The 26,804-nt window shown below is 47.5% G+C and overlaps 1 protein-coding gene across 2 annotated transcripts; it reads right to left on the bottom strand.

Annotated features, from left to right (window-relative positions):
- Positions 1-1,326: 1,326 nt before the first annotated feature.
- On the bottom strand, positions 1,327-26,804 carry IL21R (interleukin 21 receptor). 2 transcript variants are annotated; one of them, XM_030577984.1, is made up of 9 exons: positions 26,720-26,804; positions 21,566-21,640; positions 16,089-16,194; positions 15,126-15,331; positions 14,100-14,251; positions 11,552-11,729; positions 9,775-9,862; positions 8,672-8,756; positions 1,327-2,325 (listed from the first exon to the last, which is right to left on the bottom strand). In XM_030577984.1, the coding sequence occupies exons 1-9, from the start codon at positions 26,727-26,729 to the stop codon at positions 1,417-1,419; spliced, it is 1,809 nt and encodes a 602-aa protein (XP_030433844.1). In that variant the 5' UTR covers positions 26,730-26,804; the 3' UTR covers positions 1,327-1,416. The 2 variants fall into 2 exon arrangements, with proteins under 2 accessions (XP_030433844.1, XP_030433843.1); XM_030577983.1 differs by lacking the exon at positions 26,720-26,804 and having other exon boundaries at positions 21,566-21,657.

Raw genomic sequence — 26,804 nt, 5'->3', positions numbered from 1 at the left:
ATTAAGTTGCCTCTAAACCTGGCTTGATACAATTCCAGAATTCAGGGAGGAATCCCTGGAGTGAGCCTGAAGGCAGCATGGCCAGGGCTCTCCTTGCTCTCTGCATCTCCATGAGCAAGCCAAGCTGAAGATTTTACAGGGAGGGCACTTCCTACGAACAGAGGCCCAGGCGTGCTGCCCCTGGGCCAGAGGTTCCCTGCTGGCTCAGAGATACTCTGCAAGCCCAGAACAGGTCTCCTCCTGACCCTGGGTCACTGATCCTTTACTCTGTGCTTGTGAATGGTGACTGATGGTGCCTACTGGATGATGCCTGATCTCTTCTAGGAGAACTGGTGACGTGCAGGAATCCCAGGTAACAGGGAGGATGGTGGGGGGAGGAGTTTATTTGTATCACAGAGAGAACAGGATTATTACACTGGAAATGCAGCAGACTGCAGGCCTGGGCCCTTACACTCACTAACAGTATTGTATTAACTTTGTAATGCACTTATCCTAAATAACACAAAATGCAGTCATGAAACAGCCAGAGGCAATTTTTTTCCTGATCCCAGTGCATGTGTCATGTCCCAGTGCAGTGGCTCTATCACAAGCAGGAACAGTCCAGGTTTAGTACTGTTGAACAGTTATACTGCAATAGTCCCCAAAGGCTCGGGGCAGGGCTTCATTATAGACAGACAGACAGACAGACAGACACATAGGCCCTTCATTTCTTGCATAAAATCTACAAGCTGCTACAATGCTATAATTAACGTGCTTAGAAGGCATTTTAAAAGATGTTGCTTAAAGAGGCAGCCCCTAAAGCGGTGAGAATTTGTCTGGAGTTGGAAGGTGTTGCTTTGCTGAGAAACTATTACATTAAGATGTAGGTTCAAAGAACGAGGGAGTAAGATTCTGGTCTGCAGAATATAAAGTCAAGCCTGACTGGAACTTAGCCCTGAAACTTGAGTTCTGTTCAGTTTCTTGCATATCGAAAATTTGGGTGATGATGCTTAGAAAAGCTCTAAATGCCACCAAACTCTCAGGGCAAGTGAGACTAGTGAGGAAGAGTCATTTGAAAGTTTCATATTCTCTTTATAAACATGGCTTCAAAATCTTGTGCATTTCCCCCAAGCTAAAGGTCCATTCCCAGAGTGCAGCTGCTTTTCCTACATGGAAGAAATAAAATTCCATAGCTCAGTGTGCACCACTCTGACCAGAGAAGCTGTCAAAAAGTGATCATGTCAAATTTGATGTGACATGAACCTAGGGTGGATAGCAGTAGAAAAAGGCAAATTTGTGTGCAGCTTCTAGTTTAAGTTGCATGAGATACAGGCTGTTTGCACTGGGCAAATTTTGTTCTGTTCCTGTTGTGCTGCATAGTTTTTCTGGGCTCCTGTATTAGTGCACAGGCTTGGAAATGGCAAGGAGCACGAGCCCTTAGTTTGTCTGCGTCCCACTGAGCAGCGTGGCAGAGCGACAGGAGACCCACTGTTTGACGTAACTCCGTGGGAAGTCCTCTCCTTCATTTTCAAGTGTGATGGATCCAGAACTACAGCCTGAATTGGTCTGAGCGCTTTTCTCAAATTCACACTCGATCGGACTCCCACAATCTGAGTCCACAAATCCACTGTCAATGGTGTCTAAGTCTAGGCAAATTGCCGGGTAACCATCACCAGTTCGTGTATTAGGAGAGAAAAAGTCATAAGGGCCATCGCTATAGGAAACACTTTCACCATCTGGAGAAGGCAGAGAAGCTGGACTTTCTAAATCCCACTGCTCATGATGCAGGCGAAGGGCCTCTAAAATACTCCCCATCCCTCCTCCCAGGGCTTCTGCCATTGGGTGATGCACCAAGGGACTTGCACTCCTCCATGAGTGCTCCATAGACACAGAGCCTGAGGAAATTATGTTATCTTGTGCACTCAGGGCAGCCAGAGGCAAACTGCTGGAAATATCACTGTCCAGATTAACCTTGGGGTAGCCATCCTCTCCATCAGCATCCAGATGCTCATGATCCCTGTGAGCATTGTTACAGTTGCATTGTGAGTAACAAGGTGTAAATTCATCAGCCACAGTTACTGTGTCAATAGAGAGATGACCATATGACTGGTCCTGTTTCCCACTGCTACTATTCAAACTGCACAGACAGGACTGTCTGTCCTGACCGTGCATGGCCAGGCAAGGCACGCAAGTCTTGCGAGGGTGATCTTTATTGAGTTCTTTCAGCTCCTCAGCAGCAGTGCTGTGGGAAAGGTGTTTGCCGTAAACTTCTAAAACTTCTGGAAGGACAATCCCCCATTCAAAGAAATCCAGTGTTGCTTTGGTACAGGATGCACCAACCCATTTCTGCACAGAGACACAAAGAGAGAAGTTATTAACGTTGCACTCCGTGGTGGCCAGCAGCTGGAAAATCGCATTGCTATGGGCAGGAGTGGTATGAGGTGGCAGTGGGGCTGTGGCTTGCAATTGCCCAAGGAACTGAATTGTTTTTCAGAGGGAAATCAGACTCTTAACCACCTGGGAGTGGCAGGAATTTCAGTAGCATTATTACCAGGCCCAGCAGCTGCAGGAGAATTGTCTGTTAGTCAGTTCAATTAGGCAGTTTTATCTAGCTCTTTCTTTCATTGTTTGTGTCCCTGCTAGGCAAGCTCCTGGCCTGGCCTTTGCTCCCTCATCACACAGCCTCTGCCCCTTTCCCAGACCCTGCCTTCTGCTGCATCCGACCCAGCAAGTCCAGCCTTAGTGGGCTCTGTCATCCTCTCTCACACACAGCTCTGCTTGCTGGTCATTCTGCCCCCATGTCTAGAATGCCCCAAACCCCGTTTGCTGCAGCACTGCCCTGGCCTCTGCTCCCCTAGGCGTGTACATGATCCAAGTTTCTTTGTGTGACCCGCCCAGCCCCAGTACGTCCCCCTCTGCTCTGTTCTCACCCTCACTTGTCATATCCTGTGTACATGATGATTTAGCTCATAAGCCCATGGGGGCTGGGACACATCTGTCTGAAGTGGCACAGCCCAAAGAAGAATAAATACTCCATTGTCTTTATTTTGCAGCCGCCACTCCAGGCTGAATCCTCCAATTCTCTTTGAAACTCTAGGGGCTTGTCTATGCTCCTGCTAAGGTCAATGTAACTTACGTTGCTCGAGGTGTTAAAAAACTACACCCCCCCCAAGTGATGTATGTTACATCAACTTAAACTGGGGTCCACACCGTGCTATGCTGGTGCTCTCCTGCCAACATAGCTTCCGCCTCTCGTTGAGGTGCAGTAATTACATTGAGCACTTTCCCGTCAGCACAGTGCTGGCGCGGTAGTGAAGACAAGCCCTAGCTAAAACCAGATGTTGTTCCAAAGGCCCTGTACTAATTAATATCAATCATATATATTGCAGAAGTGCCCAAACTGTGCGGGGTGCTCTACAGATAGTTAGAAAAACACAGTTCCTGCCCCAAATTGCTCTCAGTCTAACTAGACAGAGCAGTGAAACGTTGGGGGTCAGGTTTGGAATCTTGCTTGTTACTGTCTCACACGCAACATGGAAAACATACATTTAAAGCTGCAGTCATAAGGTTTATATTGATTACTTGATTTTTAACCCTGGGTGTCTGTGAGCTGTAAAGGGTACGAATGGGCAGATGCTCAGACAGTGCAAAAGGCTGTTTACAAAAAAAGCGCAAACCCCTGTTCTTGGAGTTAAACAGGCAGAATGTACTTGATGCTCACCCGCTATCTCTCACTCCTTCTCTCAAGGGTCCAGTTCCACTCAGAGTGCAACAAGGATTTTACGAAATAACTAGTAAGCAATACTACTCTGCTTTCAGTTCCGTCTGTATTTCTTGCAATATGTTCTCTAACAATGCTGTCTGCACTTAATAATGGGAGTCACTTATTCCCTGCCCAGCCAGATCTAGTATGATCTAGAGTATGCCGGGCACATCCACAGACAAAAATGGAGAGACCTTCATTCCACCAGCTCTGGACGGGGCTGGTATGGGAATCGTGATGGAATAAATGGGCCGAGAGACAGGGCCGGCTCTATGGTTTTTGCCGCCCCAAGCACGGCAGGCAGGAGCCCGCTGGTCACGCGGATTCGGCAGCGCACCCGCGGGAGGTCCGCTGGTCCCACGCCTTTGGTGTACCCACTGCCAAATTGCCACCGAAGCCGCAGGACTGGCGGACCTCCTGCAGGCGCGCTGCCAATAGCTGCCTGCCTGCCACCCTTACAGCGACCAGCAGGCCGCCTCCCATGGCTTGCCACCCCGGGCACGCACTTGCTGCGCTGGTGCCTGGAGCCACCCCTGCTTAGAGAGCCAAAGGTGCTAGGACACCATCCTCTGTAACCAGAGCAGCTTTGGAGCTGGTATTTTTTGTTCTTCTATAACTCAGAAATTATTGAACAGATTTTCATTGAATTAAAAAATAATAATAATAATAATAATAATAATAATAATAATAATAATAAAAAAGACAACAACCAGCCCTGAGCCCTCTCTGGGCTAAGCCCCTGCCTGGGGAGAGCAAAGAGCTAAGGAGGAATCCTCACAAATTAAAGAGTAAGTGAAAACAAAGCCATAACTGACCCTCGCACCCCTAGCACTCTACTATCCACAGCTGCTACCAAGACTCCAAAGCATGTGAGAAGGGACGAGTGAGACAAGTCTATTGAGTTTTGGGCTCTCACTGCCTTTTTCCTCTGTGCTCCCTGAAGAGAATTTCCAGCTTATTTGCAAGAAGAATATCTCAGCTGCCTGGTTTTGTGCAGACAGACTGTGGTTGAATATGTCCTAGAACAGTTGTTTTTTTGCCAGCTGGTAATAAAGTCCCTATTCAGGTGTTAGCAAGGTCACCACATCCTCTGTAGCACCCTTGTCTGTGCATTTCGTGCTGCGGCTGATAACTGTGTGGGCGACTGCTACTTTATTCTGCTACTCAATTAATTTCCCAGAAGTTTCTCAGCTTCACCATTTTGTAACTTAGAAATGAATGACCTTCCATTCCCTCTCAGCAGCACTCAGCAGCCTAACAAGGAACAGAGTGGGCAAAAGCCTCTGTCCCAGTCCGATGGAGAACGGCTGTCACTTTTCCATCCCAGAGCAGGAAATGACCTCTCTCCAGAGCGCTGAGAGATCCTTTGCGATCAGCAGTGCTCAGGGCAGGGCTGCAGAGGACAATGAAAGAGTCACTGCCGTTTGAACACCTGTCGCCTACGGGGTTGGGGGTTATCTCAGGGATGCTGGTTTAACCCAAACTGACACCAAATCAGCAAACGTCTCCAAATATACATTCCTTCCATGCAACAAACAGGAAAGCACAGTTGCCCCGAGGCTGCTTCTCTGCTTCCCCAACCTGCCCTACCTCAGTGGCTGGTCGCAAGGCCCCTGCCTCGCCCCCTCCTTTTGGGGTAGTAAGTAGATGTGGCTGCATTTGCTGAGCTCCCAGCGGGTAGTGCCTCCCTGAGTTGCTCCAGGCTCTTGTCTGACTTGGCTCAGCCTCTGGCTAAGGCTAAGGGGGGACCTTTTGGCCCGAGGGCCACATCTGGGCATAGAAATTGTATGGTGGGCCATGAATGCTCACAGCATTGGGGTTGGGGTGCAGGAGGGGGTGATGGGTCTGGTTGGGGGTGTGGGCTCTGGGCTGGGGCCAGAAATGAGGAGTTCAGGGTGCGAGAGGAGGCTCGGGGGTGGGGGGGTGAGGGCTCCGGTTGGTGGTGCGGGCTCTGGGGTGGGGTTGCGGAGGAAGGTTTTGGGGTGCAGGAGGGTGCTCTGGGCTGGGATCGAGGGGTTCGGATGGCGGGAGGGGAATCAGGGCTGGTGCAGGGGTTGCCAAAGGGAGTTTCTTCTTTACCCTATCAGAGAGCAGAGCTGGCTTATGGCCTGAAACGGGAGATATATATTTATATTGTTTATCTTCTCTACTGTAACTGCATGCGCTTTTAGCCAGATCCACAGTCCTGCTAAGCCCTTGGCCTCAATGAGATCTTGTGGCAGTGAATTCCACATATTTATTGTGACTTACATAAAAATTCCTTCCTTTATCCATTTTAAGTGTGTTGCCTTTTGTTATCCTTGAAGGTCCCTTTGCTCTTGTGTTAGGAGAGAGGGTGAATGGGAGTGTGCAGTGATTCTCCTCTAGACCAGGCAGTATTTTGAATTCCTCTGTCAAGTCCCTTCTTCTTTGTTTACTCCAAACGAATTACACCAATCTTTTCAGTCGCTCATGATACACACTGTCTCAAGGCCTGTAATCAATTCACTTCTTTGCTCCGAACACCTTCTGTTTTTACTATATTCTGTTGGAGATGCTGTGACAACACAGCACATGGTGTGCCAGGTGCAGACCTACCATGCATTTATGGGATGGCATTATAATATTTTCAGTATACTATTCTAGTCCATTTTTTATATATTGTAATTTTCTGTAATTCTGAGCTAGCGTCTCATGGGAACTCGTTGTAGGGGTCAGATACTGCTTGGATTTGAGGCATGGGTAACCACTCAACTATTATGCAGTAAGGATAGGGTCATGTGCAGGGAAAGCAGTATATGCTGAGGCATCAGAATGACTCCAATGAGAGAGACAAGATGGCAAAGTCCCCGGTGTAGATACCATTGCTGATCAGCCTCAGGAAGAAATGTGTTTCAAACTCCGCATCAATAAGTGAGGTAAGAGGAGCGTGAAAGGCTTCATAAGTTTAGTGGAGGTGCAAGAAGGGAAGTGGCGAAGTAAGGTTGAAATGGAAGAAGGAAGTGGACATCAGAAGGGAAGCTGGGAGGGGGCACTGTAATGGAGGCATTTTTTATTTTGTTCTGCATGAACCCATGAGCAGAAAATATGAAAATTTACCCTTTTAACCAACGGTCTCTTTGGGCACCTGGCTAAAGTCTCTACATTAGGGCGCAGCTGGTGTTTCTCCCAAGGGGGTCAGAGAAGAAACTGAAACAAGAGGTAGCTTTTGAAGTGCCTCTAATAAGAGCTGCTTTACCAACAGGTATTGTGCAGGAAGATGAGGTAATGTGAAATCTGCATTCGGACACTGGCATTATCCCCATTCATCCACTGTACGGCAGGGTCTCCTCTGGTCTATGCACTGAACAGCACACTTGGAATTCAGAGTTTTCTCCCCTCACTTCAAAGTCCATCAGAATTCCATTGTGAACCCTGCTCTTTGCATGCCATTTAGCCAGAGAGGCAAATGTTAAGGCTTAAAGCAAAAAAGAGTTTGGCTGTTTTTAAGTGAGAAGAGAGTCAGGGTAACTAGATAAAGTTACTGACTAAGACAGAAAATATCATATTGCCTCTATATGAATCCATGGTATACCCACATCTGGAACACTGTGTGCAGATGTGGTCGCCCCATCTCAAAAAAGATATATTGGAATTGGAAAAGGTTCAGAAAAGGGCAACAAAAATGGTTAGGGGCATGGAACAGCTTCCATATGAGGAAAGATTAGTAAGACTGGGACTTTTCAGCTTGGAAAAGAGATGAGTAAGGGAGGATATGATTGAGGTCTATAAAATAATGACTTGTGTGGAGACAGTAGATAAGGAAGTGTTGTTTACTACCTCTCATAACACAAGAACTAGGGGGCACCAAACAAAATTAATAGGCAGCAGGTTTAAAACAAACAAAAGGAAATATTTTTTCACACAACACACAGTCTGTAGAACTCTTTGCCAGAAGATGTTGTGAAGACCAAAGACTACAAAAGGGTTCAATAAAGAACTAGATAAATTCATGGAGGATAGGTCCATCGATGGCTATTAGCCAGGATGGGCAGGTATGGTGTCCCTAGCCTCTGTTTACCAGAAGCTGGGAATGGGTGACAGGGGATGGATCACTTGATGATTCCCTGTTCTGTTCATTCCCTCTGGGGCACCTGGGATTGGCCGCTGTTGGAAGACAGGATACTGGGCTAGATGGATCTTTGGTCTGACTCAGTGTGGCCATTCTTATGGCTTCAGACGGATACGCGCCTAACTCAGAGATAGCTGCAGCTTGACAAATGTTACTGGACTGGTTATTTACCCCTCCAGGTCTAACCATGTTTCCAGGCTGTTACCTACAACCGCTGTCTGGATTAAAAGCTCTCCTAGGTGGGATTGTTAGTGCTAAAACTGGGTTCCTGGCATAAGCAGACTGGAATGAGAATGGTCCTAGACTGCATCTCATAGAGCACTCATATGGCTACTGGGCATACAAGAGAGTGCTTTGCCAGCTATGTCCTGGGTGTAAAATCTTTATGATACTAAAGGTGCAACACAAGAGCCATATTCCGGTGCAGTGAAAACATAGAGGCCCAAATACAAAGCAGCATGGAGAGGCTGTGCAGAGCTGGTTTAGCTCCTCAAGGGTTGTGAGTGAATCTGCTGTGCTATTGCTGTAAAAGGTGCCCCAAGGGGGTAAAATGACAAAGAGGCCAAGAAATTTGAAGACTGAAAATGAAAGTGGAGAGCTAAAGACTCCCCCAAATTATTCTCTTCACAGCCCACAAAGCTGGCCACCAGGCCTGCTCTTTCCACAGGCAGACACACTGGTAAATTCAAACCTGCACCCAAGTGTCACTTGACATTCTCCTGCAATAGACTCCTCCTCCCACCACTTCCTCTGGAAAGCCCCAGCCTGAGTGAAGGAGCTGGGCCATTTGTTTTAATTCTGCAGTGTGTGCTTGTGGATGTGATTTGTTCCATTTATACCTTGAAATCTCCGTTGTGTACCACGTAAAGTGGTTTGAAAAAGGGAGCAGGATCCGGGATGAAAACCCCCAGCTTTTTCCATATGCTAGAACAGAAAACAAGAGCAAGGATTCAATGTCAGGCATGTTTCACAGTCCCAAACCAAAGCATCTGGGATTAAGCAGCTGGAGTCGCCTGCCCAGGCCTTGCTGGGAGCCTAATTCCCCTTGAGTGGGTTCTGCTAAGAAAATGGACAGAACTGCCCTCTTGGTAATGCTCCATCCTCCTATGTCTCAGGATGGGCCAGGCTAATGGAGTTTTCGACTGGCGTGGCCTCCAGACTCTGCTCAACAAAAATGTGAACCTGGAGCCCTGCCTCCCATAATGCTCAGGCCCCCTCCCAAAATGCTTAGGCCCCAGGCTTGTCTTAAAAAAAAGTTCTCAGCTTCTGCCCCCGAACTTTGTGGTCCTTGCCCCCCAACCCTACAAATGGTCTCCCAGGCCTGGAAATGCCCAGTGCCCAGGCTTCTCGAAGGCTACAAACCCCAGGGACCTTTCATCACCCAGTCTGAGGTTGGAGTTTGCAGCAGCTTGGAGCAGGTGCACTTTGCCTGGTCTGGGTTCTGCTCCCAGGTGCCCCTGTCTGGATCCTGAGAGACTCTACTCTCACCTCGCCTCAGGTGCTGTGGGTTTCACACAAGCAGTAATTAGCTGTGCTCCCAATTCAGAAGGGCAGGAGAAAAGCATCGCTGGAAGCAGGGCTCCGCTAGGGGGCAGAGTGCCCTCAGAAAGGGGAGGGCTGAGGAGTCACCATGCTAACAACAAAGGCACAGGCAGCAGCAGATCTCTCTGGGAAGGGCAGTGCTGTGAGTCCACCAAGGGCACTGCCCCAGTCCTGTTCACCCAGGAGATCACAGCAGAGGGCTGTCTTTGTGCCTTTCATGGCGGGCTACTAATGAAAGTGGAGTCCCCTCCTCTCCTCCTGGGAAGAGGAACAGCGCTGTGCAAACAGTCGCTGATTAACTGCTGACTTGGATGGACAACGATCAGAAAACCTGGGACTGGGAGGTCATATAGAGCAGAGGCCGAACAGAGCATTTCCCAGCACCCCCGTGTGCTCTTACCTCTGGTGTTTGGTCAGAAACACGGTGACGGAGACAGCGACCAGAGCAAAGGCGAGCAGTGACACCAGCCATCGCACTCCTGGGCTCTCTGAGGGCAAACCAAGCAGGGTTAGTCAGTTCTTATCCTGCATTTCGGCTTCTGTCTAAAGATGCCAGAGAAAGCAGGAGAGGTCAAGGACAGAGGGGTGGAAAAGCACTGGGATCACAAACACCCCAAATCTTTTCCTGTGAGCTCTGAGGCGCTGGCCTGTGGCACAGCTCTCTTGTACTGGGGTCAGGCATTTCTTTTCCTCTTTGGGAGCCCAGATGGTATCGCACCCATGGCAGGGGTGTGGGCAGCACAGCATCTGACTGCAATCTGGGCTGTTTGTCCACAGCTCTGACAGAGCCGCATCCTCCGGACATCACACTTTCTTGGATCACTTTCTATTAGGAGACGCAGGACTCAATGTGCAGTTCCTTGTACCAAGGACCCCTGATCTGGTATTGGTCAGCTGTTCTGATTAGCACCTCCCTGGGACACCTTCCATGGGCTTCAGAAGTAGGCAAGGAAAGGGGGCCTGGATGATGAGGCAGGCAACTGGCTTGGGGTGCAGGGAGAGGGACACAAGAACATCATATGGACTGATCCACAACATAAACCTACAACACAGAGCACAAAGCACCCTTGGCATATACCTCAGGGGAGAGCCCAGCTCTGGCAGCTGGAAGTCCTTTGCCATATGCCAATAGTCCTAGTCCCTCCCCCTGCACAGCTTGAGGAAATACTCCTGCAAAGCACCGATGGAAGCACCCTCTACCCACTCGGCCAAATATGCTACCTGTGTTGCTTTGTGCACTGGCGTGAGGAGTCAGAATCACATGCTGTATAATGTGAATGCCGGATCGCTGTACCGAACCCCAGAGTCAAAGCTGGATATAAACTCCCCAGTCCTAAAAGTCAGAGCCATGAACTCAAATCTGAAAGCAGGCTCCCTGAACCCAACCCTCTGGATCTGAATGTGGGACCCTGAACTCCAGTAGTGGAACCTGCTCATCTCAGACTGTCCTGATTTCTGAAAACTATAATCATGCCAGCAGAATCCTGGAAGGCCAACATTTAAAAGAGAACTGGTTATAGCGCTCACTGCTCTGTCTTCAGATGACGGTGCCTCTCTAGGTATGTCTACCTGCATGTTAAAACCCGGGGAAGTGAGTCTCAGAGACCAGGCCCACACACAACAGTGCTAAAGTCTGCTATGTGGACATTTATGCTTGGGCTGGAGCTGGGGCCCTGTAGTCTAGGGGTGGGGGGGTTCAGAGCCTGAGCTCCAGCTGCACCCGAATGTCTGCATAGATGTCTGCTATAGTGTGAGCCTCGCAAGTCTGAATCTGTAGACCCAGGCTCTGAGACTTGCTGCCACACGTTTTAAAATGCTGCGTAGCTGTACCTCTAAACTCAAGGTGTATTATGTATTGTAAAACCAATGCAAAGTGCCCAAATTACATCAGCATCAGTTTATAATCCAATATCCAGTACATCTCAACATACCCTCCCCAAGTGCCCCTGAAACAAGGTGGGCATTGCAGGATGCCCAGATTAATAAATCTGGAGTCTGGCAGACCAGTCTGGGGGTTATTCACTCCCTTAGAGGGCTGAACAATGCAATGGGCTGTGACTGCACCCATGGCCCTGGTTCCTGTTTCAATAAACGACACTTTCTGGAACTGTTTGCTACCATCAGACGGGGAGGATGCAGCAAGGACAGGAAGGCAAAGGGGCTGATGCTCTGTTTACCCTCAGGTTCAGTTTTCAGGGTTAGCGGGGAACTCCATTCGCTCCAAACGCCCACGTAGTCAGAGCCAGGCCGGGGCTTGGCTCGCACCTGGAACTCATAGTCTGTGTCCCTCTGGAATTCCAGTGGCAGGAGCACCACACTTCGCTTGTCCTCTGGGATCACTTTACTCTTCTTATTCTGTGCAAAATGAAACACCAATGCAGCTTTTAGCAGAAGTTGAGGGTTTATTCCCAGCCCCCTCTTGCTCCCCACTGCCAAAGGTTCTGTTTCTGACTAAGAAGGTGTCAGTTTCAATATTAGACCAACTAACTGTAACCTTTTAGAACCATCTGATCCCTTTGCTTTGCCTTCTGAATAGCAATGACAGCTCACTAGAGACAGACCTAAGCTCACAAAACAGATCTGGCTTGTAAGCATCTGAAGTCTGGTGGGGGTCAAGGTCTGGGTTTTTCAAGCCCATCTATCTTTATTCCAGCACTGATGGGTTAGCACTTCCCTGCAGAAGGCGATGCTTTGACCCCCGCTCCCCTGTGAAATGCCAAGCTCTGATCTATCACACGGTTGGTAGCTAAACAGGTCTGAACACATCCTAGAAAATGTCCCTGTGATCTCAGCTACGAGAAACACAGAGCACCCATAGCCTTGCTACATACACTGCATGTGGTGCCATGTGCTGTCTGCTGCTTACACAACAGAGGGGAGCAGGGGACTAATCTCAGTGAGTGAGCTGCAAGTACTGGCTGAGCAGAGACACTCCATAACACCCTCCTCTCCACAGCCACAAGGCAGGAGCTTTGCTTTGCAGGCTGATGGCATGGGGCACAGATTGGGGTAGGCATGAGGGAAATTGTCCCCCCCAAACTGGATACGATGCAGAGGTGATGCATGGGGGGAGGGCACCCATATTTCTCCCTTGCAGTTGGTCCTGCTTCCTCCCTGTGGAGGAATGGTAGGGGTGGGGGAACACACCAGGAGCATTGTGCATGCACAGCAGTTTGCCCCACAGGGGTCTGCGTAAGGGGAGGGCAGGAGAGATGCTCCTGATGACTCACCACACAGCCCATGTGGGGAGAATGACCGGCAGGCACAGCCTGGCATTGCTACTGCCCCTCACGAGCTCCCTGGGACGGGGGGGGGGGCAGAGAATAACACTGAGTGGGCGAGAGGTGATTCCAGAAGCTCTGGGCCTGCTGGTCAGTTTCCCCATGTGGGCTGTGGGAGGGAAGGGCAGGAGAGCAGTGACCCTCACAGCAGAGCTCCAGCTTCAGGCATCTGAGCTGCTTCCCAACCCAAGTGAGTGCTCAGCTGCTAGTCCTGGCTGGGGCGGAAGGAAGAGAAGAGGATGATGGGACTTCCCCTGCAGGCAGCCACCGGGCGGGGTCAGACCCACCCCCAAGAACTTCCTATGGCTCCAGGAAGCTTTGCACCCCCCACCCTGCTTTCTGCCCCCATCACTCCTCAGCTGCAGGGGGAGGGGCCCCTGTATGGGCACCTGCCCTCCCATCTGCCTAATCTCCATGCAGCCAGACCCCCCCCCACCTCCAGAAACTCCCAACTGAGCCCCCCCACCTGAATTGCCACCCTGCCAAGCCTCACCCCCTGCATCCAGAGCCTCTCCGCTGAGCCCCACTCCCATGCACCCAGATCCCCCACTGAGCCTCACCCTCTACCCGTTACCCCCCAAATATAGAAGTCAAACTACACCTATGGCTGAAGGAGAGGGGCACACAGCCTGTCTGTTTCTCAGGGGGAGCAGCATCTGCAATGCAATTTGCCTTAAGCAGTGATATCGGAGATGTTTGTACCTAGCAGTACCTAGGGTGGATGGGGAGCCAGGCAGTCAGAGTCTGGATCTCTGCATAGGACCTGAGAGCCCCTAGGCTCTCCTGTCCTGTACCATTCCCACTGATTTCACATGACAGTATCATGAATGGGAACTCTTGCCGGGTACTGCAGACATGACCGCAGACCCAGGAAATAACCAGGACACGACAGGGCAGCAGAGAAGGCCTAGTGGAGGTTAGGCTTCATCAGTGGCAGCACCCTGGAGCCTGGTGCTCAGGGCAGCGCTGGGGCTGACAACTACACAGCAGAGTCTTACTGACACACTACAGTCCCTCCACTAGAACGTGCACTGGAGAGTTGGGTAACTGCAGCAGCTCCACATGGATCCTGCCCCTACAATGCTCATCTGTTAAGCTAACAGCTGTGAATGTCCCACTTAGCTAGGAGGGAGGAGAACCTGTCTCACACTCCTTTTGCTTTCTGACAGGACAGCACCTTGGCTGAGCAGCCTTTGCTAATCCTTGGGTGGCTGCAGCATTGGCCTGGTGTACGATTCATCTGGTGTAGGACAGGCCTGAGCTAGAAGTCTTGCCTACAAAAGACAGAGTCTCTCAAACACAAGGATAAATTATCCTGATCTCCAAATCCTGCTTCATCCTTAGTTCTGTTTCCAGCCAAGACAACCAAATGAAAACACCACATACATCCTGAGGACATCTCCTTACATCTCCTCACCCACCCATCTCCTTGCTTCCCTCTTACCTCCCAGGTGTCACTCTTCTTCTTATACCGCAGCTCATATTCCAGCTCATCATCCAAATAGTAAAAGAGAGAATTCTGATAGATGGTTTTCCAAGAGACGTTATACCCATCTGAAAACACGGCCGTCAGATTGAATGGAGGGAACGGTTTAACTGTGGGTGGAAACACAGAAAGAGAAATTGTGCTGGTTTTCGCTATCCTGAAATCCCCCAGCACCGAGGAGAGGTGCACAATCTGGGTGCAGTGGACTGGAATTGTCTCTGAAAGCAGCACCAATTACTTATTACTCATGCCCATGCAATGGCATCCATTTTCCTGTAATCTTTTTCACACTTGTCTAGACACTAGTTACCTGAAGTTTCATTTTCAGAATAAACTGAATACTGAAATTCTGACAGTGGGTTACAGCCTGTTGTGGCCTTTGTGTGGCTAGTTGAGCACCCATTAACCTCACGGCTTATTGTAGGATTCAGGGTTCAGCAATATGCTGTGTGAACTGGCAGAATAGGCTATGCCAGAATCCACCCTGAGCTTCCTATCATGAAGATAACTCTCCTGTACAAGAGGTGACTCAGGAAACAGGGAGAGGCCCTGCCTGCATTATTCTAGGGATATTTTATGCCACCAGACAGGGCAATAACAATAAGATAATGTTGCTCTCTGAAAGGCTGCTACAGTCCTGCATAGGGGATGTTTGTGACATGTCCAATGGAAGTGACCCTTCACTGTCATGTCTGATCCTGGCTAAATAACTAACATCATAGTTATTTGGATCTGGAGCAGATCTGAGGTGGGAAGAAGTCACCTGATACTCCAAGGACAAGAGCTATCTAGGGCCCGACACACGCGTGCCACTCCAGCCTTGGCAGTGGGTTAGTATCCTTATGCAGCAGACCCCCATCTCGGAACATGCACAGACCCTTGATGCAGTTTTATGCACTCAAAGAAGACTTGGAGCTACATATGCCCAGAGGCACCTGGATTTAATTACCGAAGAAAGCCAGGCTCATGATTTCTTGTACTTACTGTTCTTGCTCAGGAGAAATTCACTGCATGCTTTGGAAGTTGTGTATTGCCCATCAGCTAGCTTTGTTACATCCACTCGGAACTTGTCATCCGAAGTGAATTCCGTCAGGTCCAGGGAGCATGTGTACTGAATGTGAGTAGCAGTTCTGGATGACAGCTGGAGATTGCAGAAGGGCTCAGGAATTTTCATCTCTTCTTCAAGGAGCCTTTAAAAATCAAACATACATCCCCTCCTGTTTTAATGGGGCTGGTCTGTGATTTGTTAACAGCACATAATTAAATGAGTTAGCAGACAAGTTCATGAAAAGCAAAAGGGGCACAATTAAGTTGGAAATTCACTTCTGAATTCAAATAAATATTTGCAAAAAGCCTTTTCCTGAGGTGTTGGTCCAGAGGGGAGATAGGACATTTCAAAGTCAATAGGGTGTTATAGGTTAATATACTGGCTATATATGAGCTATGTGGTCTCTTTCATTCAGGGAAGTTTCTATAAGTGAGCTCTCATAGGATGCAAAGACAGAGAAGGGTCAAGGGTTCCAGTAGGAGAGGAGGTACAAGGTCACAGATCTGGCCAGAAATAAACGCACGTGCTGGCAAGGAGTGGGCAGTAGCTTTACTAATGTCTGTGAAGAAGATGACTAGTCCTAACATTCTGCTCCAGATGAATGTAATTCCATTGTTCAACAGCAACAGACCCAGCCTCAACCCTGAGGAGACAGAGGAGCTTCCAGGGTGGGGGAGAGGAAATTAAGCAAGGAAGAGAGTGGAGCCAGTACAGCTGTGGGTGGTGGGGCAATACAGCCTTGTTATGGAAGCCAGGAAGCATGAACTCCCCTCTCTGTTGTTTGGGCAGTTGGCTGGCAGCTGTGAGCTCTGCCCAAGCCCTGGGAAGGAGAACAGCACTGTAGCCTCTGGCAAATCACAGCTAATTTCATCTTTGTTCTCTTGCTCATTAATACATACCAAGTTGCAGTGAGATTATACGAAGTCTCACTGAGGTCAGTTTTCTGGACACACGTCAGAGTTTGTACGTAGTCCACAGAACAAAGGAGATCTTCACAACATGTAGCTGTAAGTTCAGGGAGAGAGAATAATGCAACGGCCTCAGTGCTAGACCTCATGTCACCACACTCAGCCCTCAACAGGGCACATGGCACAGCAAGATGACACATCTTGGTCTCGGTTCACCTCCACACACAGGACTTCATGTGTATTGAGGCTTCATAGGCAGTAAAACCATTTTGAGCCAGAGCTGTTTTTAATAATATCTAATTAAAGAACATTAAGGCTGCAAGGGAAGCGCTGAAAAGTCAGGAAATGCCCAAATTATGGTTGAATGTGCAGCCTTAACTCTACCTCCGTTCATGTGCACTTCACGATACACCCTTTAGTTACATGGAATTATTTCTGCAACAGCCCTGACTGACTTAGTGCACAGAATGGCTCTGACCATGTAATGACTGTATCATGCACAATTCTGGCATTACCTAACTTTTGAGCGCTTTAATTTGCAACTGTACCATTCTTTTAATGGTTTTTGTATACAGCATTTCCGAAATTTTTATTTTGTAGAAAAAAATCTTTCAGTCATGATGTATTCTTTTCACTTCTCTCTGCTAATGATTTTTGATAGCTTAGCAATTGCATTGTTAGTTCTTTTTCCTATCTGGCTCCAGAGGTTTGGAAAAAGCTTTTTCTGTAATCCTGGCACAAAGATATTTTAATTTTGTATTTGTTATAATCTGTGTAAGACGTCGAGATGCCAAAATGATAGGTGTGACTTATAACCCTTTAATAGCTAACTGGAACAAGTTTCTAACATAGGGAAGAAAAATGTCAAGAAATTACAGGCTGAGGTTTGTCAGTGCACTGAGTTGGAGTTGAAAACCGACATAGAGCAGCATTCGCTGCTGCTGTACATTATTCTGTTCAGATATTAGCATTTGAAATGTATCGTTATGAGAGTACTGGATCCTGAGTGCTCCTGAGCAGAATGCCTAGACAATGTCTCCATGGGGTTATGCAGGTAAGACTGATTTCAATAAAGGAGTAAAGCAGTGCTGTGAACCTCAGCAGTGTGTAGGGAAAGATAAAAAGCTTTGTAGTCTATGCTAATGTAGCAATAACCAGTGTGTACATTGCACAACCCCCCAGCTCCAGGGGGCCCTGATCGGATTAGGGCTTTTGGGGGCTACCACAGAACAAATAAGAAATAAATATTTCGAATATATAAATAAAAATAATAAATAAATATAAAAATATAAAGAAAAATGAAGCTGCTGCAGGAAACACAACAAATATCTGATGGTGAAATCCCCCAGGATCACACCCACAGTCAGATGGTGGATAAGACTCCAAGCTAATTTGGTCTCTTCCGCCTACAGCCCTGTTCCTGTTTGAAAGGAGCAAAATTCCCATTACTCAAAGGCCGATTTTGAGACTGTGGCCCCTAGTAAGATCCTCTCCTCCTTCAGTGGCCTCAGTACTTGAGCGAGGGCCATTCTTGCCATGTGTCCCACTCTGAGTCACTCAGAAGGTGGGTTGATAGCCACTGCTGTCACTGCAGTTTTATGGACTCTCTGTATAACTTTTCATGAGTGATGTACCCGAATATTTGGATACTAATATCTAAACTGTGTCTTTAGATTTATTAATCTAAATTTGGGTTATTGCTGTTTATGTACTGTATGTATTATATGACTTTTAAACCAACCTTTGTACTTTTGAATAATCTAAGCACTGCTACTTTCCTTTTCCTTGACCTGTGCCTTATATAATTTTAGGATCAGCTTTAATAAAAAATTTTAATCAGCTGCTGCAAAACTCCTAAGTCTTGTTAGTACTACAGCAGCCATAAGGTCTGCTTCTTTCACTGCTTGTTCCTCTGGGGAGAGAGGAAGGATCCTACATTTTAACTTTGCTGACACTGAAGCTAGTGCTTGATATTGAAAAAAGCACAGATGTGTACTTCCCCTCCCCTGCCCTCCCCTCCCCTCCCCTCCCCCCAGGAGCTGTGCTCCCTTCTCCCTTGCATCTCTGTGGCTGTGTGCACTTTATCATCTGGGCAGTTGTTTGTGAAACTGCAGTGTGTGAAAGGCCTAAGCCAACATTCTGAACAGCCACAAGATTCAGTTTTATTTAGTGTTCAGAGTGTGGCTGAAGTGAAAGCTGCCTGCTCAGAGCTCACTGACAGAGAATGCAGCAGGCTGCACTCTGGTTTATCCACTTGTCAGATCAGCCCGAAATGCCCACCATGTCCAGCCACCTTCATATGAAATGCAAACCCCCCACAAGGATAATGCGCCTATTTTAGGGCAACACTGCACTGACTTGTGTGTCCAGTTGAGGCTGGAGAGTCTGACTTGAGAAGAAGAAGCTCAAAGGAAAAGGAAACCTAAGGTTTTCCCCTGACTTTGCTCCACTGCTTCCCTTTCTTAGTCTGTTGTTTTCTCCCATCAGGTTACAATCTGCTCTCCAGGAGCAGCCTAAGGGCACCAATCTGCAGTGGCATGCAAGACTCCAAAAAGAAGTGGCGACACTGACTGGAAAAGAGGACAGCTGGGGATCCTCACAACACCCACCAGGATGGAAAACTTATCATCTCTAATAATTAACCTATAGCTGGGTGGAGACTCTGGTTCACCAAGCTGGGATCAGGCAGCCAGGGGGCTAGCCATCAGACTGTAGGATGCAGCAGCATAGTCAAACAGCCTGAACCCAGGACTAAGCACCAGGAGCTCCCGAGTTCTCATCCCAGTTCTGGTACCAGCTTAGTTTGTGGTCTTGAACGAGTTGCTGTTGCACTTCAGTTTCCACTTTTGTAAAACTGGGATGATAACAATATTATTGTTATCTATTGTCTCATACTTAGACTGGAAGCTCCTAGGGCAGGGACTGTCTCTATATTATGTGTATGTATAGCACCTAGCACAGAGAGTGGGGCCCTGATCCAGGACTGAGGCCCTTAAGCCCTACTACAGTACAAACAATAATCAGCAAAGATTATGTAAATGCTGAATATTATATTAGAATCATGCTGCCACTGTAATCCTCCTAAACTACGCTTGCGCGTGTGAGGCATCAGCAGAACTTTAGACCAGAGAATTCTGCATTTGAAAAACATGACTCAAGTCCACCCATGCCAGCTCTTGGATGTCCTAGCATGGCAGGTATCTGATGAAAGAGAGGAGGGCACCCTGGGATAGGAGGAAAACAGCTATCTATAAAATGCAGTGTCCTGGGGGGGGTGGGAGGGGGAGGTTCTCCCCTGGGATGCATGCTCCTTAAGGGAAAACTCCCAGTGAGATGGAGAAGGACCATTTCAGCAGGCAGGGCATGCTTCACACCACATCTCTAGAGCCTAGGAAGTCTTGCAATGTCATCCTGACACCAGCGTGAGGGGCTTGCAGCTCATCCCTGTTGCCAGGTGGGCAGGATGCTGCTGCTCTCAGGTTTATGGGCTGTTTTAATGCGAGTGTAAAGCGAGTTGGGGCTCCATTTAGAAACAGAAAAAGAAAATCCAACCACACATCTGGTTCCTGCAGATGCTATTTGTGCTGCTTGTTTCTACTCTAAATGATATTTTCAGAAAGTCAACTCTGGCTCAGTTAAATTTCTACGCAGTGGCCAGGAGCATTTGGTAAAGGACAACAGGCACCTACAGAGCACTGAGCTGGGTAATGGGACACGTGTATCCGAAAAAGTGGCTCAGCTTGTGGGTCCCAGGCAGGTAATTTAAAGGCAGCTGCTCCTCCAGTGGTGCTGAGCTGGCCATTTCTAGACTATCTGTGCCTAATCATTATAGCCAACATGTTTTGGAATTATTGTAAATCACACACATGAATAGAAGCCATTTCTGCTGAAAAACCCACCAGCCCTGAATCTTAGGATATGTCTACACTTGGAACTGGGGGTGTAATTCCCAGCTTGAGGAGACAGACCTGCACTAGCTCTGATCAAGCTAGCACACTAAAAACGCACGTAGATATAGTGGCAGAAGCCATTGGAAGGGCTAGCTGCCCTGAGTATGTGCCTAGTGTCCTGGATGGTGTGACCCAGGGACCTCTTGATGCCAACTGGCAGAAGGCAAGGGGTTCATAGGGGCACAGGGATCCCATGGGTTCACCAAAAGAGATTATGTAAGGTCTGTTCTGAAAGCCTGTGTAATGCTGGTCATCATAATAATTGAGAGATGTGTGTATGGAAAATATGTGAGGAGTTATGTGTATGTATTAAAAATGATGTTTTCTAAGTCTGTAGTTAGAAGTAGGTCACTCAGATGTACTGTATCTTCAGACAAACTTCTCCAGGCAGGCGGTGGAGACGCGTCTCTGTGTGGTGGAGCACTGTATATATTGTGTCTTGCAACAGGGATCTCTTAGCATACTAAGGCAAATGCTAATGAAGATCTGGTGGAAATTTCCAAAGGAATTTCACAGGAGGAGGTGAGTGGAGGGGGAGGGGACACACCCCTAGTTTCAGGTGAACTTCAAGGTCTGTTCTGATATTTTATGGGTGCAGAGACACCCTGGGATTCCTTCAGGCTGTGAGGACAAGCTGTCAGTGGACTTGATCTTATGAGAAAAGATCTCAGCTAACTGGTTGAAAATGTGGGGGAAAGAACTTGAGGTGAGCGATCTGTAGGAGTCAGGGGAATGCCTTGTTAGCTAAGGTTAGTCTCTAGAAAGCATGTTATGATTTTGTTTTATATGTAACTGTTTCCAATAGTCTCACTCTCTATCACCTGAATCTCTGTTATTTGTAATAAACACTCTTGTTCTCTCTATGTAAGTACCTCAGTGCTGTGTTTGAAGCAAAGTGCTGATCCTGAGTTGAACCTTACAAGCCGGTGTGTAGTGTTCTTTTGGGAACAGCGAATCGAAGAGCTCTGAGAGTGTTCAGGGGAACAGGGGCTGAGCACTCCACAGGCAGCGCTCCGAGGAGTCAGGGGTGGTGGGTGCCTATTGCTAACCTGTACAGAGAGAGGCCAGGCTTGTGCTGCCAGAGGCTGGCGGTGTCAGGCCCTGACAAGACTTCCACCCACTGAGGGCAGGCCGTGGTGAGGTGCCTCATGGCCCTGGGTAATCCATCTGAGTCACTTCCCAGGGATGTCCTTGGGGCAGCTGCTCCCCCTCCCCTACTGGCACGGTTGCAGTCTGTTTTTGATCAGAGCTAGGAAATTACAGCCCCAGCTTGGAGTGTAGACGTACCCCAAAGTCCAGCAATTGGCTGTGTTGATATACACAGGAGCAGACAAACAGGTTGGGACAAAATAAAATCGAGCTTGAACCTTTAGCCAATAAACTTTAGCTCTGGATATCTTGAGCCTGGGCCCTTCACTAGCTCTGAGCCAGTTCAGCATAGCCCTAAACAATGGTTAGCACAGCAGGATACAAAGCCTCGCGGATGTGAAAGCCTGAGAAAGAAACCTGGGAACTTACTGTACTGAAGTAAGAGGAAGAAGGGAATTGTCTGGAGCTGCAATTTGTTCCTCATGTTGTTCCCAGTTGGCCGTCCTGAAAAACAAAACATGAGCTCAGCCCAGCCACCGAATTGTGTGTGTGCATGGGCGTGAGAGAGAGCCAGATGTCAGGGAGCTTCACGCAGCACTGGATTGCAGGTCAGTAACGGATTACAGCACATGCACTCAGGCTAAGATAGAGTCCTGGTTCACTGCCATGCAACAGCGAGCAACAACATTGCTGCAACTAATGTGGGTGCTTGCACCTGTCTAGCTTCTAGCGCTACGCCCGTAGAAGCACAGCAGACAGACAGCAGCTGTGCAGACAAGCGGATCAGGTCTCCCTAAAGCCTCCTCCTTTGTTTAAACAATCTCTAAGCATCTTATTAAACACCCCCCAGGAAAGCATGTAGGGCTGTGGCCCTTGGCACAGGACAGGAGAACTGTCTGCATGTAACAAAATAAAGGAGTATAGCAAAGCCTCTCTCTCCTGCGTCACAGAACACTGGTAACACACTCATTCATTCAAGGAAAGGCTGTTCTGACACCATTGGCTGACGAGGATTTATACGAAAATCTTTTGATTGCAAGGAACAAGGAGGTTGATCAGATCTTTGTTTAAGATCCGTTACGTGATAATCCAATGACACTGATAAATCACTGTTCTGCTCAGCCATGAAACGCAAAGGCTCTTGCTCTGATTCCAACCCCCGGGGATTGATGTGGCACACACAGTCCAACCTTCTTTGCAGAATGGCTAACATTTATTTTTATGCAAATACAGAGATATACATTGAAAGAGTGAAAAATACAATCCTTGCAGGGTTTGGGCTGGAGCTCCCCATCATCAATACTCACTGCAGATTCACCCTCTGCATAACACTGCCATCCCCAAAGGGGCCAGTAGTCCCCAAAAGGAATAGGAAGAGTCGTATGCCAGGAGGTTTTGGGTCCCAGAGGCATGTGGCTTTTGCAGAGGGAGCTATTTTGCATTACAATGGAAGGATGCTCTTACCCAGCATTGTCAGATTATGTTGGGAGGCAAAGACACCACATTGCATGACAATATTGCAACACTGTCACATATGTCATGCAAGTGTGATGGAGGCAACGGGAGGTAGGACCCGTGGTCTCTGCTGGCTAGAAAGGGGCAGGCTCAGGCAGCTGGGCTGGGTCACACTTTGGCCACCCAGGCTCAAAGTGGCACCTGTAGGAAGAATGCTGGGAGTGAAGCCTCAGGGTGCAGGGCACAAAGCTGCAGCAGCATTTCTTCCCCATGGCCCTGAACAGAGATCAGCTCAGCGCTCAAAGAGTCCCTGCCTGCCCCTCCAAGTTCAGCAGTCCTCAGTCTCTGGAAGCACATGCGCCACATGCTTACTCAGTGATGAGGACACTAACTAAGCTCTTCTAACCTGGGGAATATTTCTGTTGTTTAAAAACTTTCCAGGTTTACTCAAATAATGAAAGCAAAATAATTTTAGTAACCAGCGAAAAGCCCCTTTGGCTCCTCAGCTAGTTCAGAGACTGACTCTCACTGAACCATGACACCTCTGTTGAAATTCTCACCCAGGCTTTTGGCTCCGCTCCCCTTGACTATTACAGCTCCCTTTGCTCTGGCCTCCCAATGTCCTAGCTCTTTGGTGTACACAGAATGCTGCTTCCTGCCTTCTCATATGTACAAAGAAGCAGAACTTACATCACCATCACCTTCAAGCACTCTGCAGACTCCTTGTTCATTTCAGGATCCACTTCAAAACTGCTCTCCTAAAACCATTGGTAGATTTGCTTCAGCAGACGCTAATGGACTTCTCCTCTTTCACCTACATCTGCTCGGCCAATACAAGCTACATGTCTACTCCTCCAAACCCTCTGCCCATCACTTCCTCAAGAACCTTCTCCTATGCTTCTCCCTTGCTCAGAGACCATTCAGAGAAAAGCATAGAAAAGATCAAGGGGCTGGAGGGCCTGACACAAGAGCAAGAGTCAAAAGTGGTACACTCCTCTAGCTTGGCTAAGAGATGAATATGTGGGGACAAGATTACAAGCTGACACACAAATATTTGAGAGGGGTTAACACCAAGGAAAAAGAAGAATCGTGTAGGGAGTACAGTGGGTGGAACCAAGAGTGAATGGGTGAAATTAAGAAATGGAAAATTTAGTCTGAATATCAGAAAAAACATCTCAACACTGATCTGTTAGGCTTTGGCTTTTTGGGTCGAAACCATCTCACCTGAGATATTTAAAACTAGACTGGGCAAAATATTAGCACATGGGAATAATCATGCATTGATTTGTGGGGTAGGCTGGATGGAACTTAATCCCACCTCTAGCTTTTATGATCTCTTTCATTAAGAATATGTCTCCTGCAAGAAGTGAATCTGAAGCCCCTGCACTATTCCTGTTGCAGTTACATAGCATTCCCCAAACACGAATACCACAGGATATAGGTCTTTGTCTACAGAGATGCAATAGAATGTAGGCAGATTAATGCACTCGATGCATTTACCTAATCTCAGCGTGGTGTACGTCTCTCGCTGCTTTTCCCCTTTGGGTCTTAGAGTCCATGGCCAGGAAGGATCACCATATCATGTGGTCTGACTTCCTGTATATCCCAGGCCACTAAAACCACCCAAAACCTCCACATTAACCCAACAACTGGAATTAGACTAAGGTATACTGGAGACTAGGATGTGCCACAGGCAGAGCACAAGAGGGTCTGTGGTGCACCAGTGCCTAAGGTCCCTGCAATGGCAGGGAAATGATTAAGTGAGAGACCCCCAGATAATCCTGCAAAGTGATCATCTCATCTCTCCATTGCTTCGTTCTCTTTCATGTTTTCTCTGTTCCCTGGCGTTTCTTGTTCTTTCTTTGGGAAGCACCATCTTTCCCCATAGACTTTGTTGTTTCTTTCATGTCCCATGTTCTCTGTTGTTCAACCTCTTGCTCTTGCCAGGGCCCCCCAGATCTCTCTCTCCTTGGTACCCAAAACTTTCTCTCCTTCTCCCACCAAATTTTCTGACATGAGGTGGTAAAGGAGGAGGGACTGCTGCTCTGAGAGAGTCAGGGCAAGTGCGCCAGCGACTGCCAGCACCTGTTCCCTAGATCTTTCTGCTTCTGCTCGGGGTTCTGTGCTGAGATACACATGAGAGAGCAGAATAGCAAGGGAAAGGAGCAGCAGGTGTCGTTATGGCCCTTTGTGGCTGGATAAGCACATCTCCTGAACAGGCACAAGATGCAGTCGAGGGCCTTTTCCATTCCCAAAGCCTGCTGAGGCTCTAAGTCCCTGAGTACCACTAAGACCACCCCCTTCTTTGCCTCATTGACTTCTAATTTTTAATCAGAACACACATCTCCTACTTTTCCTACCCCATTGGTTCACCTAATTTGGAAAGTATCAGAGGGGTAGCCATGTTAGTCTGGATCTGTAAAAGCAGCAAAGAGTCCTGTGGCACCTTATAGACTAACAGACGTATTGGAGCATGAGCTTTCGTGGGTGAATACCCACGATGCATGGGTGCATGCATCCGACGAAGTGGGTATTCACCCACGAAAGCTCATGCTCATGCTCCAGTATTTGGTCCTGCCATGAGGGCAGGGGACTGGACTCGATGACCTCTCGAGGTCCCTTCCAGTCCTAGAGTCTATGAGTCTATGAGTCTATATCTGTTAGTCTATAAGGTGCCACAGGGCTCTTTGCTGCTAATTTGGAAAGTTCACATGATGTGGAGCAATGAACAACAGACTGGAAGCCCTGGTCTCTATTCTCAGATCTGCCACTGAGTCACTGTGTAACCTCAGACAAGTCATGTCCCTTCTCTGTGGCTCAGTTTGCCTGTCTGTAAAAAGAGGACAAAGATACATACTGAGCTCCCGGGCGATTTAGGAGGTTCATAGATTCATGCATTCCAAGGCTGGGGGGACCATTGTGATCTGATCTGACCTGTATAGCACAGGCCAGAGAACTGCCCCAAAATCATTCCTAGAGCAGAGCTTTTAGAGAAACATCCAATCCTGATTTAAAAATTGTCAGTGATGGAGAATCCACAATTCTTGACTCCAATGAATAATTACTTTTACTGTTAAAAACGTACGCCTTATTTCCAAGTCTGAATTTGTCCAGCCATTGGATCATGTTATACCTTTCTCTGATAGACTGAAGAGCCCATTATTAAATATTTATTCCCTATGTAGGCCCTTAACTCTTTGTTAAGTTAAATAGATTGACCTCTTTGAGTTTATCACTGTAAGGCCTGTTTTCTAATGTTTTAATCATTCTCATGGCTCTTCTTTGAACCTTCTTCAATTTATCAACATCCATCTTGAATTGTGGTCACCAGAACTGGACACAGTTCTCAATTCATGAATACTCATATGTCAAGCACTATAGAATTGCTAAGCACAGTTCTTTTAACCTCTGTACGGCAGTTTAAGAGACAGAGTGTATGAAAAGCACTGTACTAAATAAAGATGTCTGGTATTAACTTAGTAATTTACATACAAGTGTAAAAGTGGTTCTTAAAATTGTAATAAACTACAATGTGAGAGATGGAGCCTGTACCAATGTGGCATGTTCAAAGACACATTGTTCTAAGCATCTGGAGATATGGAGCAGCCTGAGGGCCTGGGTCTATCTAGTCTAACTCTGTGTTTGTAAATGGTTACATGAATTATATATGTATACGTTTATATAAACATTCTCCAAAAAGTCTAAGAACTCAGTTATAAAAACTAACATGAAATAAAGATGAAATATAAAATTCCCAAACACAGAAAATAATTTCTTAGTTACAGCAAAACAAAGGAAAGAGGCTAGAAGGTCTACAGAGGTTAAAGATAATTCAGTTAAATGCACAGTAAGTGCTCTTCCCTGAGCACTGAGCTTGACAGCTACTGTCACAGCAATAATCAAAAAACAACTGACCATGGGGTTAAAGCAACAGGTAAATCAGAAAGGAAACAAAATAATCCTTATTCTGTACGATGAAAGTCAATATGGATGTCACCAGAGGGGCAAGAACAGTATCATCTATAGGAAAGATTGTATATATAGTCAAACTTATCAACAGAAACATTAACAAAGTGCTTCAAGCTGGCAACAAACCTCTATGGGAATTGCTTGAACCACTGATATTACCTTGCCTCATTCTTTCAGATGTCCATTTCAGCCTCCCAAAAATCCATAGGGCACTTGCCTGGTTAACACGTTACTGTCATTGCAG

Source organism: Gopherus evgoodei, chromosome 10 (assembly GCF_007399415.2).
Source record: "Gopherus evgoodei ecotype Sinaloan lineage chromosome 10, rGopEvg1_v1.p, whole genome shotgun sequence".
NCBI lineage: Eukaryota > Metazoa > Chordata > Testudines > Testudinidae > Gopherus > Gopherus evgoodei.
The sequence above is the reverse complement of the archived record's forward strand: the minus strand, read 5'-3'. Positions and strand labels throughout refer to the sequence as shown.